This window comes from Bactrocera neohumeralis, chromosome 3 (assembly GCF_024586455.1).
Source record: "Bactrocera neohumeralis isolate Rockhampton chromosome 3, APGP_CSIRO_Bneo_wtdbg2-racon-allhic-juicebox.fasta_v2, whole genome shotgun sequence".
Lineage (NCBI taxonomy): Eukaryota > Metazoa > Arthropoda > Insecta > Diptera > Tephritidae > Bactrocera > Bactrocera neohumeralis.
Genome location: NC_065920.1, coordinates 46,451,869 through 46,469,488, shown reverse-complemented (window position 1 = coordinate 46,469,488; position 17,620 = coordinate 46,451,869). Strand labels below are relative to the sequence as shown.

General features: G+C 35.3%; 1 protein-coding gene across 1 annotated transcript in view; it reads right to left on the bottom strand.

Annotated features, from left to right (window-relative positions):
• The window catches only part of LOC126752696 (cell adhesion molecule Dscam2-like), a 147,910-nt gene that overhangs the window by 12,683 nt on the left and 117,607 nt on the right, over nt 1-17,620 (bottom strand). The window contains exon 8 of the mRNA XM_050463669.1: nt 16,242-16,352. Within this exon, the coding sequence (XP_050319626.1) occupies nt 16,242-16,352 (111 nt within the window). The remainder of the gene's footprint in view (nt 1-16,241; nt 16,353-17,620) is intronic.

Genomic DNA, 17,620 nt, shown 5'->3' with positions numbered 1-17,620 from the left:
CAAAGACGAGTAGGCCCTGGAATTTATACAGGGGCCATAAAAAAGGGGGGAAGTTTGGGGTTACCGGGGGGAGAAAACCCGTCACGAGTACATCATTCCACCGGTGAATAACGTTAGCCAAATGCATAAAAGCGAGTTTTTAAACAATCGCGATTTGCGCCCACCCCCTGACGGGAAAAAGGACGAAGTGACCAAAGATTTTTTTGGGCCTTGAGGCCCGGGCAGCCCCCCCGCCACGATGCAAAAAAGGGTTTTGGCGATTTTAACGCCAGGGGGGAAAAAGGATTTTGGGCCCCTTTGGTCGGACATTCACCCCCCACGAAAACATCCCCAAAGGGTTGAGGCTGACGATTCCCCGGGGGCCCGAAATATGTTTATCTGTAGTACTAGATTTCAGACTAAAAAGATTAATCGACGACATTGACATAGTTCAGCGAATTAAAAGACAGCGGTTACGCTGGCTAGGGTCGTTGTCCGATACGAAACACTCCAGCTCTGGAGGACCTGGCTTCTGTTTGGAATATCCAATTGGCGCCACGGGGCGAAAAGAAGAAACGACTGGCGCGCTGTGGTTAACTCGGCTATAATCGCGTAAGCGGTGTCTACGCCAATTAAGAAGAAGAAGACAGCTAATTTGAAACGGCACCTATTTTGAAGTAAATAATGTTATTTTCCAATAAATCACGTATATTTATTGTATTTTCATTTATTTTATTAAACCTATTTTAAACTTAAACTCTAATAGTAAAAATTGTGTTTAAAATTCGTTTTGGTTTTGAAGATTTTAACAAAAACATGAGGAATCAACGATTTTAGTGCGACAACTAATGAGAAACGAAAATATTTTATCGACAAAAAATAATGATATTACAAAAACGAAGATAGTATTTTGTTGGTTAACTCTTTTACTTTAATATTGCTCACATCGATTCCCAATTTACGTTATAAGACTCTGACAGTGCATCAATGGTGTAGATAACCAAGCCGTTCTAATTTCATCACAAAGAACATCCATATTTGGGATGTTTTTGGTGCATATGGCTCTTTTAACATCACCCAGAGATGTTCTATAGGGTTTAAACCTGGGCTGGATGATTCCCACTCCAAAACATTGATAGAATTTTCAGTAAAAAAAAACTTCTGTGTCAACTTAGACGCATGCTTTGAATTGTTATCTTCCTTATAAAATACAAATTTTCCTCAGACCATGGCAACTTAACATTTTTTAGGATGTGGACGTGTTTTTCTTTGTCTAAAATTCCAATATTTTTATGGAGTGGACCAACATCATTCCAGATAAAAAGCCCCACACCATGATTGATCCTCCACCATACGCAACTACGCGTGGAACGTAACGAGGATCAAATTCTCGAATTATTTAATGGCGAACATACCTTCGACCATGAGGACCTAAGCGATTAATTTTTGTTACATCATTCCATACCTCCGTTGATTTGCTGTCTTAGACCAATAAGAATTGACAAAGTCTACGCGTCATTTCTACGAATTTTAGTCAGAAGTGGGTTCCTGTGTGCTGCCCTGTCGTTAAGTCCAGGTAAGACCAAACGCCGACCAATTTTTCTCTTTTTTGGACATTGCGTTCGTCTTGTATTTCACGTAGAATGTCAGTGGAACTCTTTTTTTGGGTCTCCTCTGGAAACAGTAGTAGGTCTGCGGAATATTTTTGTTGATGTTTTTCAAGTTTTTTCTTTGCGTGGAATACTGAAAATAGTTTTAAAATTCTGTATATGCTTAAGGACAGTAAAAACAGTTTTTTTTTGAGCATTTGATCTTATTCGAAATGTCTTTGCACATCTTTCCAGACCGACGAAGGTTAAAGATGTGGCTGCGAAGGGTACGTATACAGCGGCAGCTTTTCCTCGTTAAAAAAACTTGAATAATACATTTTAGTATATTTTAAACCACAACTTTGAAACACATCCTTACCAGAAATCAATAATATTGCTAATAAAAATTAGCACCAGAAGGAATTCTAATACTTTGAAAAACTGTTTCTAATTAGCTGTCGCACTTAATTCACCTTCTATATTGTAACGCATTTACTATTTGGTTAAAAATTATAAGAACTTTAACTTCACAACTACAAAACGGAGTGAATTTAGTAGTAAATATATTAACACGAACAATGCAAGACTTTTAAGAATACTTGTATAAATAACGGTATAGCATTATACTCATCAGCCACCTACAAAAAGGGAGCGTTTCTAATTACTGAGTTCTCTCTTTGATGAAAGTTTTCAGCGAATAGCTTACAAATTCTTACAATAGCAGCATAGCTTTATACGAAAGTTCTACACATAAACGTATTTTAGGAGAGAATAGAAGAGATTTCGAATTAATAAAGCTACGCCATAAGTAAGTAAGATATAATGAAATACTGTTATCTGATGAGAAGACACTTTGCTCACTGAGGCTAGTATCTCACACGGTCCTTCTCTCTATAAATATAAATAAAATTGTTATTGTTTACAAGTTCATGTTTACATGTATGTTGTTGTTAGAACTCTTATCAACCGTTGATAATAATATCGAAATATATTTTCATTTGTAGTCGATGTTTATGTACATATATACCAGCAACACCTTTCCACGTATGAAAATACACTTACACTTCTTTATCTTTAAAGTTTTAGTATTTGTGATTTTCGTTATATAATTTTTAACATCAAACTCATAAACAAACTAGAGTTTGGGACACAATTTTTAATTCCATTACTGTTAAATAATATACCAAAGTATTTGATTATAAAGGAAGAGAAAGGAGAAGAATAAAAACTTTATCTCATTACTTTATTAATTTACTCACATATAACTGACACTAACTCTAATATGGAGTCATATCGGATCATTCAGAATTTTTGTTTTGCTGGCAATAGGGATAGCAAGGTGTCTTGGACGAAACGTCAACCTCAGTTGATGGAAATATGTATGTATTCACCCCCAAATAAATCAGAATATTCAATAATTTTCGAAACTAATATTTCAATGAACTTTAAGTTTTTAAATAAATTAATATTTGCTTTAAAAACAATATTTATTTGCAATCTTACAAAGTGAAGTTTTTTTGTGCCAAAAACTTCAATATAGAAAATTGTTGGCTCATGATATGGCGGTTGGCTTCAATTAAAAGCATTTGATATTCGATACATTGACAGCGCTAACTGTGGCTTATTCTATATGGCACATGTTTTTACTAATTTCGCAAAATTTTGTGATCGCCTGTGAATGGATGACCCGGATATTTTGCACTCCCACATTTTGTTATGCATTTATGCTTGCATTTCACATAATGCAATAACAAATGCATCTGTATACACCCGCCAGAAGCGATAATTAGTGCGAAATTTTAGAGGAAGGAATAATGCAATGATTAGCCAGTAAGAAAAACTGAAAATTTTAATATTGTCTATTTTTGTCAAACTCAAAACTAATTTAAATCCAACTCCAATGTGAAATCTTACATCTTCCACCACTTTTAGAAATTGTAAACATAATCTTTTTTTCTTTTGAAACCGACTCTAGTTTTTCAGAGCCATAAATGTAGTTTTGAGCGAGTTGTCGAACCTCAAACCGAATATAAAACCGAGTACGTTCCATATACATCGTCAAAATGGTTGGCAATATCCTAAGCAAGAGAGTTTCAGCAATTAATTCTTTTTTTGTTAGCTGCTGTCGAATTCAAAAAGAAGGATTTATCCAGTTCCCATATTTTTAGACTACATTTTGATTTCCTCAATTTTTATAGATGACACCACATGGTTCCTTTAACTCACGATACCCCAAATTTTTATTTTTATTATTTTTAGAAATTTCGAAATAGTCAGAAAAAGTTATCCAAAAATACTTTTTTTTAGGGCAGTCGTCATTTTGTGAAATTTTTTTCACACTTTTCCGTAGTTCCGGCCATTGCGACATTATACTAGATTAATAATTTTAATTTTTTGGTTTCAGATAACTAACTCATGGGTATGGTAAATCTTTAGAGACCCCCCAATTCGTCAGCTCATAATTTTTGAAATTTTTTACTTTTTTTTAGTTTTAAATTTTTTTCTGTACTCTTCTAAAATTAACCTAACAAAAAAATGAATAGTAAAAATATTAATTGCCGTTTTTTACGCCACTTTAAAAATTACCTGAAATTCATGCTTCTAGACCAGAATACCCCCTTAAACCTTTTTCGAACTCGCATAATAAGTACGAGGGCTGCTATATATATTCTGGCCTAGGGCAACACAAAGTGTTGCCAGGTGCAATCTGACATTTCCATTGGAAAGTTTGACATTTTTTAGCATAACATCAGTTTCAGAACGTTTTGTCAATTTAATCGTGAATTGTTTTATTTACAGGGACGATAAAAAATTCATCTCGGCCGGGAAAAAATGGAATTAACTCGTGAACATTTTCGTGCGATCATTTTTCACAACTTTCGACGTGGATTATCACGACAAGAGTGCATCGATGAACTAAAATCTTTGTATGGCTATGAAGCACCATCCTCTAGCACTGTGAAAAACTGGTACAACGAATTCAATCGTGGCCGACGCTCGCTCAAAGACGAATTCCGTGAAGGTCGTTTCAAAAACAGCCGTCATGTGCCAGAATGCCAATTTACGTGAACTGATAATGCAAAAAGAGGTATTCATGTAACATGCATTTCTCCCAACAGCATACATTCAATATTGCATGAACACCTGGCCGTAAAAAAGGTTTGTTCTCGTTGGACCCCGCACAATTTGATAATCGCTCAAAAAAAGGGTCGTGTGGATTGGTGTAAAGAAATGCTGAAAAAAAAATTGTGATAAATCGCGGTGCTTCTAAACTTAAATATGAAGGGAAAATCGTCACTATTAGGTGACGAATCATGGATCTATGAGTATGAGCCCGAAACAAAACCGCAATCGAAAAATAAAATAAAAAAAAAACATTTTCGTTGATAAATATGCCAGAAATATATATAGCAACCTACGTATAACTTCAATAAAATATGGACAACAGTAAACTAAAAAATTTTATATAAATTTATATATGTATATTTTGTACCAAACATTTTCCTTACTGGGTGCCTGTGAATATATTCTGGTTTTATATCTATATGTTCGCAAGCCTGCCAGTTAAAAATTAAATTAAAATAAAATGTTTACGGAGACTACGATTGAACTGAATGTGGATTTGGTCACTGTTGTGTATGGAGGTTTTAATATTAATGTTGTAAGTCGGAATAATGCATACTGTTTCTGCATGGTTTTATCATGGTTTTTGTTTTTGCTTTTAGTTTTTTACACTCTGTTACTAATTGATGGCGCAAGCGTAACCCAATAGCCGTCCACCAAGCCGGCCGGCCGGCAAACCAACATCGAAGCAAAAAAGAACCAATGTAATGTTGGCGTTAAAGAAAAACATTAAATGGAAAAGGCTCAGCAAACTATTTGTTGCACTGTTTTGTGCGGAAATAGTTGCTCTTCTTATTTTGCATTTGTTTTTATTGTTGGTGGAACAGCAATTTGTGACAGGAAATAGCGTTGACAGCAGTTGCAGTCATGCGGTCGCGGCTTTGAATCTAAATACTTGGGCGTATTCACTTTTAAGGTGACCCAGTTTTTCATACATTTGGAAGTGTTTTGGTGACAACAGTTACACGGTGAAGTTTTTTTGATAGCTATTATTTTTCTGAAGAAATTTAATAAAAACTCGTTTTTTAGTGCATATTTTAATGCTGACTTAACTGGAGATTCATAGCAGATTAACATAACAGATATGCAGAATGCAGTGCAGTGGTCTAAGAAAACTTTTTTAAGCTTAGAAAATATTTTCGAATTAGGAAAAAGCTTTGATCCTACCAAAATTTCATACCAATGCCATACTGACATGTTTGTGATGAAATCGATAATCGTTTAATTATCTATCTCGCCGAAATCAGCCATTGGACTTTTTTGTCGAAAAACCGATGAGTCATAAGTGATGTATATTATTTACGGTTCTGATCTTTGAGACAAAGCACAAGGAAGACAATAATGCTTTGCAAAAAGTATACGCCATCAAGATATGTACTAATATAATTACTAGTATTAACAGCGTTCCTGAAATAAACTATTATGTTTTCTTAATTAATCGAATTACTATTGTTGTGTTTTACTATTTTACTTCTTCTTATGTTCGTTCAATCTACGACAACTCTGTCTGGCGAATCTTTGTGCAAATGCAGTATCGTTCTAAAAGCTACAAAGGCATCTTATTAAAGCATGTGATTCAAAACGATTTTCACTTTTCTTTCAATAGTTGTTGGTGCATTTTTAAGTCCAATAATGTTCTTTAAAACCCATTACCAGGTTGTTCAATAAGTTAAGTTGCTTGATAGGAAAGACACAATTTTATGTTTCAAAATACACTTTATTGCTCAGTATAATCTCCCTGAACATTAATACACTTGCTTCAATGATCCTCCAATTTGTGGATCCCATCCCTGAAGTGAGAATACGGAAGGTCTGCAACAGCCGTTATGACCTCTTTATTTGATGAAAATCGCTTGATAGGCATAATTTTTTTTTAATTCTGGAAACAAATGGAAGTCGGTGGTGGCCAAGCCAGGTGAATTCGGTGTATGCTCCAACAATTCGAACTTTAATTCATGAATTTTGGCCATTGTCAAAATGCTCTTGTGACACGGCGCATTGTTCTGATGGATAAGGATTTTTCTCTTCTGCAAAACGGGTCTTTTTTCACGAATTTTTTCCTTCAACTGGTCCAAAAGGTTGCAATAATATATGTAATTAATTGTTTTACCAGTTTGCTGGTAATCCACAAACGAAATTCCTCTCGCATTCCAAAAAATTGATACCATATACTCCTTGACCGATTTCCGGACACGAGTTCGTTTCGAAGCCAAACAACCAAGTTCGCACCACTCTTTAGCCTCTTGTTTTGATTCAAAATCATGGTGATAGACCCAAGTCTATTTCATAGTGCTGAATGGACGCACAAAATCCACTTTATCATTTTTAAAACGTCCCAAATGTTGCTGAGAAAGTCACATTCGAATGTGTTTCTGTTCACACCGCTTTCTAAAACTCAAAATTTTTCTTAAAATATGGCTCACACTGCCTAATGAGATGTGTAGAGCCTCTACCAACTACGATCTTCCAAAACTATATCCTGTATTTTGGTTATGATTTCTGGTGTTGATGCGCTTTTTGGACGTCCTTCGCTTGGATTGTCTTCAAGCCTTGTACGACCACGTTTAAATTCAGCAACACATATTTCTACTTTTCTAATTGTAGGTGAACAATCATTATACACTTTTAACATTCGTTCGTGAATTTCTTCTAATGATATACCTTCCAAAATAAGAATCTTATCACTGCACAATATTCAATTTTTTTTCCATTGTAAATAAATACCGTGACACGGCAACACCAAATGGCTTGTAAATAAAGAATGAATTAACAGAATGAAATGAAACTTCACACACGTTCATATGAAGAGTGTACCAATAAACCAAAAAAAATGTTTGGCTACTAAGAACGCCCTCTTTTAACGAATGACAAAACTTATTGAACAACCTGTATATCTATTCATTTAGGAAAATTTCGCATTAAGTCCATTGTATACACCTACCTTACTTGTCCGGAGCATCTAAGTTTGAAGCCTTTCAGGAGCTATGACTTACTTACCAAGTAAGAAATTAAAACTACAAATAATTTACATTGCATTTAAGTTTTTTTTTTTTTTTATTTTATTTATTCTGTAACGGTCTAGGCTTAAACATACAGATATTTTACCTTTGCGAATTTCGCGCTCCAACCTTATTGCCACTACCTGAGCCGTTAAAATTCCACTGCTCCTGTGTTTTGGTTTACGTACGCCATGATAATCTAAGCGTAAGATTTTTTTCTAAGAACATATTGCGGATGACACCGCCAATTCTTCAAAATTCATTCATACGCCATGCTCCTCACGTCTGGGGATGAAACCGCAACGAATATAATTGGTCACCTTCTAACGACTAAAATCATCGTGGAAAATAACTTTAATTCCAAAATTGTAAAAGACAGAGCCAAAGTTGGGATATTAGAAAATGGAAATTTAATAAGGCTTACAAAAATTTGGTAACTATTTCTTCAATAACATAAAGAGAAGAAAACCAACTAGTTGGTAACCTTATTCATGGCAATTTAAAGAAGAATATGCTCATATTAAATGCATATACCTTTAGTAATTTGTACTTATAATAACAGAGAATTTCTCAGCTTTCTGATAAACCGATAGTAAGAATACTTTTACTTACTATGAAATGACGATCAGATAAGAACTTAGCCTCACAACACGAATCCTCGGCTGTCGAAAACATTTATTCTTAACTCATTTTTTAATTATCAGGAGTATTCGAGAAAAAAGATTGTCTCTAACTATGTACATGTACTATGTATATAACGGTGTTTTCAATAAGAGCGCTACAGAATTTTTTTTACGAAAACGGTTTGGGATATCAATGAAACTTTTATTTCTGTGAAAGTACATTCGATGTCATTATGAAGAAGGCCAGACGCTGAACCCAATTTTCTACGGTTTTCAAGCATAAATGGGTCGATACTGCCGAAATATCACGTTCGATATTCGTACGAATTTCATCAATCGTCACTGGCTTGTTGGCATAGACCATAGACTTGACGTAGCTCCATAGGAAAAAATCGGAGGGGGCCAATTGACTGGGCAACTTCATGCGATAACACGTTCACCAAACTTGCTTTTCAATAAATCGATTGTGACCTTCGCTATGTGGCTTTTGGCGCCGGCTTGTTGTAACCACATATTGCCCATGCCCATATTATCCAATTCGGGCCAAAATTATTCGGTAATCTTTGAGCAGTAGCGATTCCCATTTACAGTAACGTGCCAGGTTTGATTATCATGAATGAAGTACCGCCCATTGACGCCGCCGGCACATAAACCGAACCAAACTGTAATTTGTTCGGGATGATGCAATTGTGAGTCATAGAATACGTGTGGATTGCTGCCTAACCAATAACGCATATTTTGCTTATTGACGAAGCCATTCAGCCAGAGATGAGCCTCATCGCTGATGATGATTTTTCAAACACAAAAATATATTTATACATATAAATATATTCATTTATCCCATCCTCTGAACCAATACACCCCATATAATGACTTCCGTCTTTCCACCTATATTTAAACCACTCAGGTTGGTAAGAAATGCGTAATATTTTAAGGAAACTAAATTTTTCTCAAAATTATGAAGTTTAGCGCTGAATGGAATTGGTTTATACCTTGGTTTAAACCTCATATCCTTAATATAATGAATTACTATCCTCTGGTTGATTTTATTTGAAGAGGTTTTAAATATAATTTAGCTGAAATATAGCAAAGAAACTAAGTCTAATATGGTGACAAGATCAATATAATTCAATAATTTAAAATAAGGTTTTGTTAGCTTCTGAAAAACTTTCGCCGGCTTTAATTCCTGTCAGAGTATTAAATGTTGGTTAAATCCGAACTTATCCCTTTCTTATTTGTTATTTGGTATTTTGGTTGAGGAATTAATGGCTGACTGCCGACAGATGCATAAATGCACAAATTCAGAAATGCAAAATGGTACAAAATGCAAATCGTTATGTGCACACAGCAAAAATGGTGGACAACTAAGAAAGAAGAAGAAAAAAACATAAAAACGTAAACAATTAAGAAAGGCTAAGTTCGGGTGTAACAGAACATTTTATATTATCGCATCTTGCCAGGATCAAAGCCAAGTGTATCAGGTTTGTATGTTATATGGGTTCGAGAGCAACTTTTCACCCAATTTTATAAATTTTAGGCACAAAGATTCACCGTTATTAGAATTTTAGAAATAACTTACAAATTTGCCGATAAATGCGGTATAAAGACAAACAAAAGTTCGCAAATATTTCAACTAGGTATATGAGGAGAAATTATTAATCAGATTCAACCGATTTTGACATAGGGGCATACTTTTATTAGAAAATGATTCTCTCCGAATTTCTATAATATGTTTTACGGACTGATATTTTCGATAAGAAGTTCAAAATAGTCTGTAATATAAAATGACTCTTATAAAATCAGGTTTAAAAATTCGAATCGGTATTATTGTAATACATTATCATTATTATCCTTATCATCATCGCTCAACAGTTTGTATAGTCCACTAAGCACCACGGTAACATTGGTACTTAATGCCGTTTTGCACATAGGACCCGACGGAATAGCCGAAAGGAGTTTGGTTGACAAAATCACAGCGTCATCGAACCAAGTTCTGATGGTCTTTTCTCCTTTTTTTGCCAACAAACCTCAAGAATCCTTTACGGCAAAGGAGCAGTATTACTATAACCACTTCCCTATTGGTTCAATCCCGTCGAAACATAAAGTTGCCTCTTAAATGACGGCTTGACACTTAAACAGGGATTAAATACTTACGTAATGTCGGAATATTTAGTGAAAATACAGAGGATTACGATACTGAACAGAACTGTGTGTACTAGTGTTTTTAGGAATCAACAAAACGAATAGAATAGAGTTTCATTTCCCAAACTGTAAACTATTAAACACACTGAAAAGGGAATAGGTAATACTGAAATCCTTATGAGTTCCCAAGGTAATTTATGATCGGAGCTGAAAACAAGTGTGATAGTAAGATGTTTTCTTGTCTCACTTTTGCAAACTAAAGACAAAAACACCGTGACATACATGAGTCTTCAAACATCTAGGTGATCTACTTAATTCCCATATAAGGATGTGCTAATTGAAGAGGCCTTTGTGATGCTTGAGTTACAATTGTAGAAGTTTACCTCACCTCAGGGATTAACTGTGAAATCTTTTCTTTCATGACCTAAGTGATAATATTCTCTTAGTGATCTTAAGCTAAAAAATTTAGGGAAGAAACTTATTCAGCAACCCGCATAGCGATGGTGTGAAGGAGTACTTTTTGTCTTTGTAGGTTTTTGGGAATCAAAACATAAAGCTGTGGGTGCAGCTCACATAAGAAATATTAACTTGGACTGGAATTGGATACGAATGCAAAGCTGCAATATCGAAGGTATGCAAATTAATTATTCGTTTTTTGTTTTGTGTTTCGTGGGCAACTACGGGCAACTGCCTTCTTAAATACAATATTTTGCTTAAGCCTAGATACAAATATTAAACTTACATTCTAGGAAGTATATATATGTACAATCCACTTGAGATAGACCATATGTTACGAATGGAAAGATTCATCTTACAATCTATGAATTACATATTGGGACCACTTAAGGCGGACCGTGTTAGCAAAGTACAATGTTTGAATACGGACCATATGGGCCGTAAGTGTCATGTTAAAAGATATGTTTATGTAATATGAACTGGTGATAATAACTTGCATTTGTTCATCCAAGGAAAATATGTATGCGCGTATAAGAAGCTCGTGTTAGCATTTAAGTAGTCGTTACTGGCTGACGATAGGAATTTTATTGCGTTTTGATGTGCAGTAAAATGGCGGTGTTTTTATAGCTTCATATTGATGTGAGCTTTTGAACTTAATTTATTTGCTAAGAACGTTTTCGTTATTTTATTTATCAGTATATATATGTAGTTGCGTGAATGTGTGTGAGATGCGTAAAGAGTCTTAATTAATGTCATCGATCAAGTGGGGCGAGTTTAACGCATTTGGTTTGCCTTCCGAATGGCTTCAAATGAAACAATGTTCAAATGGTTCCAAATGGTTTATTTCTAAATAACAATGTTTAAGAATAGGCATTTATAAATAATTACATTAGTGATTATTACTTACCGCAGTATGTCCTTCCACTTTCCTGGCTGATCGATGAATAAGCTCAAACACGATATGCAGTGGCATATACGCACAAAGGCACTAGCATTTACCGTGCAGATCAGCACAGTTAGGATAGGAGAATTACCAACTGCAGCTTACAAACAACAAGTAAATAAGCCCAAATAACTAATTAGAGCTTGCGTTACCTGCTTATGCTTATGCGAAGAAGGGGAAATGACAAATATACAAATTGCACAAACAAGTAGGCAGAAGCTTTACAGTTGGAATTATGTATTTAATATGTAGTTCGCGACAATTTAAAGAGAAATGAAAATGAAACATTCAACTGTAAAATAAACATAGAAATTAAATATTAACATAAGTATTTATATATGTATGGGGCAAGGGTTGGCAACAATTAACATTAATCATTGCATATTCACATTTCATCAATTCCTCTCCGGCGTAATATGTCAAAGAGAATGCAAAATTATTCGAAAATATTGTGTTGTCTGTATGTGGGCGTGTGTATCTTTGCATGTGCACAATGAATGAAAAAAATTTCGTATGCAGGCCAATAAAGGGAAAATTTAAGCAACAACAAAATGCGCACCAAATGCAAACACACAGAGATAGGACAAAGAGATAACGGTAAAAAATACAGGTACAGCAGCAGTGAAAATTATGAATAAAGTGGAAAAATTTAAAGAAGAATAAGTAGAGTAGCAGAGCAAAGTATGGAAAAACATAGGTGAACAATTAAATAGTTTTAGTGTGTGAGTGCTGTATGTGAGTGTGTGTGTGTGTTCTTTCATTTCAGCACCGCTAAAGTGCATCATATTTTCGTGTATTCTTTTCATTTTAGTGGGTGAAAGCGGAAATGCAAGCATGTGCATGTGTTGGGCAAGTGTTTGTATCGATGTATGTATATGTTAGTGCATTTTATTTTTTAGCAAGCTTGGAAAAAAATACATTTTTATAGCTAATTGAAATAACATGAAGTTCAAATGCGAAAATATTTTTTACGAGTTGCGAATTATTCAGTGGAAATTAAAAAAATCTGCTGCTGTGAGTAGCTTGCAAATTCATTTTTATATTATAATTTGTATTCCACATTTTTTTATGATTTAATTTTTTTAATTTTCGATATTTGACATGTGCAATCATTATTGACTTTTATGGTGTATCGTATGCTGAAAGTTCTTTAAATTAATTGTTATTAAAATGTGCATATGATAAATCGGCGCTAAAATGTGGTGTTCAAAAATAGTCAATACCTTTTGAAATATTTTCAAAAGCTTTCATGAAGCTTTTTAGGTATATAGATTTTACTCGATTTTAATCATTGATGAAATAAGCCACAAATAAATTAATGAAAATTATTTGTAGATTAATCCAATTACAAGTTAAAATTTAACGCCTTCCAAGTTTCTAAACCTCTGGCCACCACTCTCCGAATATATGCTCAAATTAAGTTATATTAAACATAAGTTATTTCGCAAGAACTTTTCCGAATTTGTAAAACCAACAGCAATTAAATTCGGCGATTCATAACGAGCAGTGTTTACCACTTGCGGGTTTGATTGTATTTTTTTCATAGTTTATTCCCATTGTTCTACATACAATATTCAAAATTTACCAAAACTCATATGGAGCTAGGCGCAAACATTTCATCATTTTGCGGTTTTTCATTAACTCCTCCAGACAAATTAAAACTAGTCTGGTGAGATTCCCGAATTTGCTGCCACCCAACATGGGCAGCAAATCGAAACACCACTGGCAGTGTTATCAACGAAAATTTCGCCGCATCAACTGCAACCTCAACTTCAACTTTAACTCACCCAAAACTATCACCTCCACCGTCCGTTGCGCCGTGTAGTTGTGCTTTTTGCGGACTATGCAATTGTAGGTTCCCCCTTATCGGCGGTGCGTTGCACATTCTCGATAAGTAGGGTGCCGTTTTGAACGCGCTGTCATATATTCGTTAGCAATCTGACGCCATCTTCAATGGAAATGTGCACGTACATGTGTGAGTGAGTGGCGTAATGAAAACAAAACAATTACTGCATTTTTTGATTTTAAAGTAGCATTAGGGTAGTTTTTTTCTTTGAAAACTTTCCTATAATTGTCGAGTGGCATAAATTATAAAGATCGACATACACAAATAATAACTCTGAGGGTAAGTCATAACAGTTACACTAGTTTTATAAGATATTACGAGTCATTACGAGTTGGTTTCTGGAGAGTGGAACACCTCAAAAGGTTCTAGTTTCGTTAATATCTGATGACTGCCGAAGGAAAGCTTTGAGATAATATCCTTAAAGTTTTAAGGGGTGTGTTTTTAGACATGTGGTTTTTAAGAAGAAATAAAGCGCATATAAAGATAAGGGTATGGCACTACGTTTTTAAAATCATTTCGGGCAAGTGACCACCGTGATTGGCTGATATGAATTCCGAAAGTCGAGATTAATTAGAAGTATTTATCGTTACTATACAGATATGGGTTGGGCACTACGTTTTGAAAATGATTTCGAGATGACTAATTTTCGACCACTACTTGGAGCAATTAGGGCCGTATGTCAGCAATAACGCGCTGAAAAGGTCATTAGTAATAGCTCCATAGCTTTCTCCCTGTAATTTTATGGCAGGATTCATTTTTGAAGAAATCTGGAGCTATGAATCTCTATACTTATAAGAACAATCGACCCTTTTAACCCTTGTGACAGATGGAATTACAACAGCGTATCCGTAAATGCAGCGAGTTGTCGAGATTTCAAAAAATTTGCTGGTCCCCTTCTAGACGAACTGTTTTAGATTGCGATATTAGCTTAACTTAACTAGAGCTTAACTTCTCAATTTTAAACTTCATTGCGAAAAACGAACGGTAGGGAATGGGGCAATGCGTGGAATGTGAGTAGATCTCAAAAGAGGGAGTTCCTTTGGCATTTCGGGAAAAGTTTAAGCCGGCTGCCGAGTGATTATCTATATAGATGACGAAGCTCTCATGGTTGAGAGAATCGTATATGAGTTAATTCAGGGGTACCTTAACATCTTCAGCAGCTGGACTATTAAAAAGGTCTCTACTAAATACTAGCGACAACTAGTTTTATCCTCTAGGAACGGAGACATATCTGAGTAAATTGCACTACCATAAAAGAAACGAGATTATTTAGTGAACAATATATAAGCACGAACGAATTATTCCCTGTTAGTTAAAAAAATACACATCTACAATCAATGGATGGAATTTATCTCCGGCTTGTTAACAGAGTTTACTAACTAGGGTTCAACCTAGAAAAGAAGCGCTTATAGAAACCTAATATCGAAGAAAGCTCAAGGAAGGCATCGGTTGCCTATACTGCTGAAGAGAAGCCATTGGTAAAAAGTGGAGGTTCTCACCAAATCATAGTCATGCCTATAAATTCTTATGCAGCTTTTGTTTGGGTGTAAAGGAGTAAAATGTCGAAAACTTTCCAGTAACTTCCGTTGAGGCTTCCTGATAACTGCAGGATCTTTCAAGCAGAGGTGGCCGGAGCATTACATCTACTGTTCCGGAGCGTAACTTCCTTAGCGCATTAACTATCCAAACCAATTATAGGGTCTTAGTCTTGACTTAGCTGTCCATAGCTTGAAATATGGAGAAGAGATGTCTAAACCCCTTTATAATGCTATCGGGTTACAATGCGATTAGACAAGTTTGGATGAAACTGCAACGCTGATGAGCTTGCTAGTTCAAGTATTTCAGAGTCACTACAATACAAAGATGTCTGATGATGAAAATATGTAGCTGCTTCGAACAAATTGAAATATAATAAATTCCGCAATTCCCTCTCGAATGTTGCACATTTGCGAGATCAATGCTAAAACGCCGCCTATCTCATATATTTAGATATAATGGAACTCAAGTAAAGCAGCTTAGCAGATATGAGACAAGTTCAAGGCGCTTAGTCAATAGCTGATATCTAATTATATGAGGTTTTCATCTGGATATGCTAAGGACTTTACATATGAATCTGCCAGTTTAGCTTAGCCTAACCCATAAGAATAAAGACGGCGGCAATAGACCAAACAAGCTCTGATTAAGTTTGAAGATGGCTTCCGCATGTACTTCTGATTTTCTATGTATACACGTGTGAATATTTGTTTTAATTTTATTTAAAGATTACCCCAATGTGAACAGATGCATTCCAACTAAACTAAAGCCCCAAAAGCATCACTTGCCACATGCTGCATGCCATATTCGTACCCTATACAATATGCAATAAGCTGGTTGAGCGGAAATGCTCGCAGAAGGAGAATTTCATTCATCTTCACATTGAAACCGACCGACGGTACAAACGCTGAGATGTCAGCAAAGTTCATACAAATGCTATGTGCATATTTGTATGTATGTATGTGCGCTTGCAAATTAATAAATATGAAATCGTACATGCACGCTTACCTTTGTATATGATGATGCTGTCGATTGGATATCCTGCCACAGGGCATTTGAGAAAAAAGGTCTTTCCCGCCACTGCAGGTAGTTTCGGCATCATGCGCACATATGGCATACCTGTGAGTCAGAAAAAGAATATATATTTGAATAACCTTGCAGATGTGTAAAAAAGTTAAGCAAACAAATAAAAAATAAGAATTTCAGCGAAAAGCGCAATGTTCATTTCGACCAAATTTTCAAATACTTTAAAGCATCCAGTCAATCAGTCTAGGGGTGTGCTACGTGTTTTATTAATATTTTTATGTATGAATATTTGTATTTGTATTAGCTGCACTCAGCGTAGACGTTTAATCGTGCCGAATGCGATGCTTCACCAGCCCGCGATATTGCTTTGCACTCGTATTCTCCACCATCCTCTGGCTTTACCGCAGATATGTTGACTTGGCCTATAACATCACCAAACATTGTGACATATTGTCCAATCATGAGACAGTCGTTCTGTAGGGAAATGCTAACTGTAGTGTTAAAGGTTTTAAAGCTTGCTTTACTGTAAAAAAACAAATGTTGACCCAAAGGTTAATATTAAATTATTATTAGCGAAGTGAATAAGGTAACCAGAACTGTGTCTTCCTAAATAAATTTTTTCAATATTATAGTATACTATATACTATAATATTGAAAATGATTTAAATGAGAGAAATTATTTTAATTTAGATGGTTGAATTGTTCCAAATAAGTGCCTAAATCGCTAGAAGGATACAGGTATACAAGGGGTGGTCCATGTAGAGGTAATTATTTCAATAGCCTTGTATTTACAGATCACGCGTGATTCGTCTCCAGTTGCATGTTATTTTTGTCCAGTATTTTTTGTCATTTCATCAAGGAAGGACTTACGCCTGAGCAACGTTTACCAATCTTTCAACTTTATTTGAAAATTCACGCTCTGTAATGAATGTGTTTCGTGTGCTTCGCTCAACTTATGGTCAACATAATCGGTCTACTGAGCGTACTATTAGCCACAGCATCACCCATCTTGAGACCCAGCATTCGTTATTGGTTAATATTCGACCGTATAGACCAATTCCAGCACGGAGTGAAGAAAAATAAGCAGCCGTAACATTTTACGTCGACACTGAACTTCTTCCCAAGCGGCGTCGCTTCGAACTATAAGCTCATGAAAAGTTCAAAAAATATCCGATGTTTACAAGCCAAATTTTGTTTAACGAAGATACCCATTTCTGGCTCAATAAGCAAAATTGCAGCATTCGGGACGAATACAAACCTGAAGAGTTTCAAGAGCTGGCATTTCATCTAGAAAAAACAACGGTTTGGTGTGGTTTGTGAGCCGGTGGAATCATCGCTCTATATTTCGTCAAAAATGATGT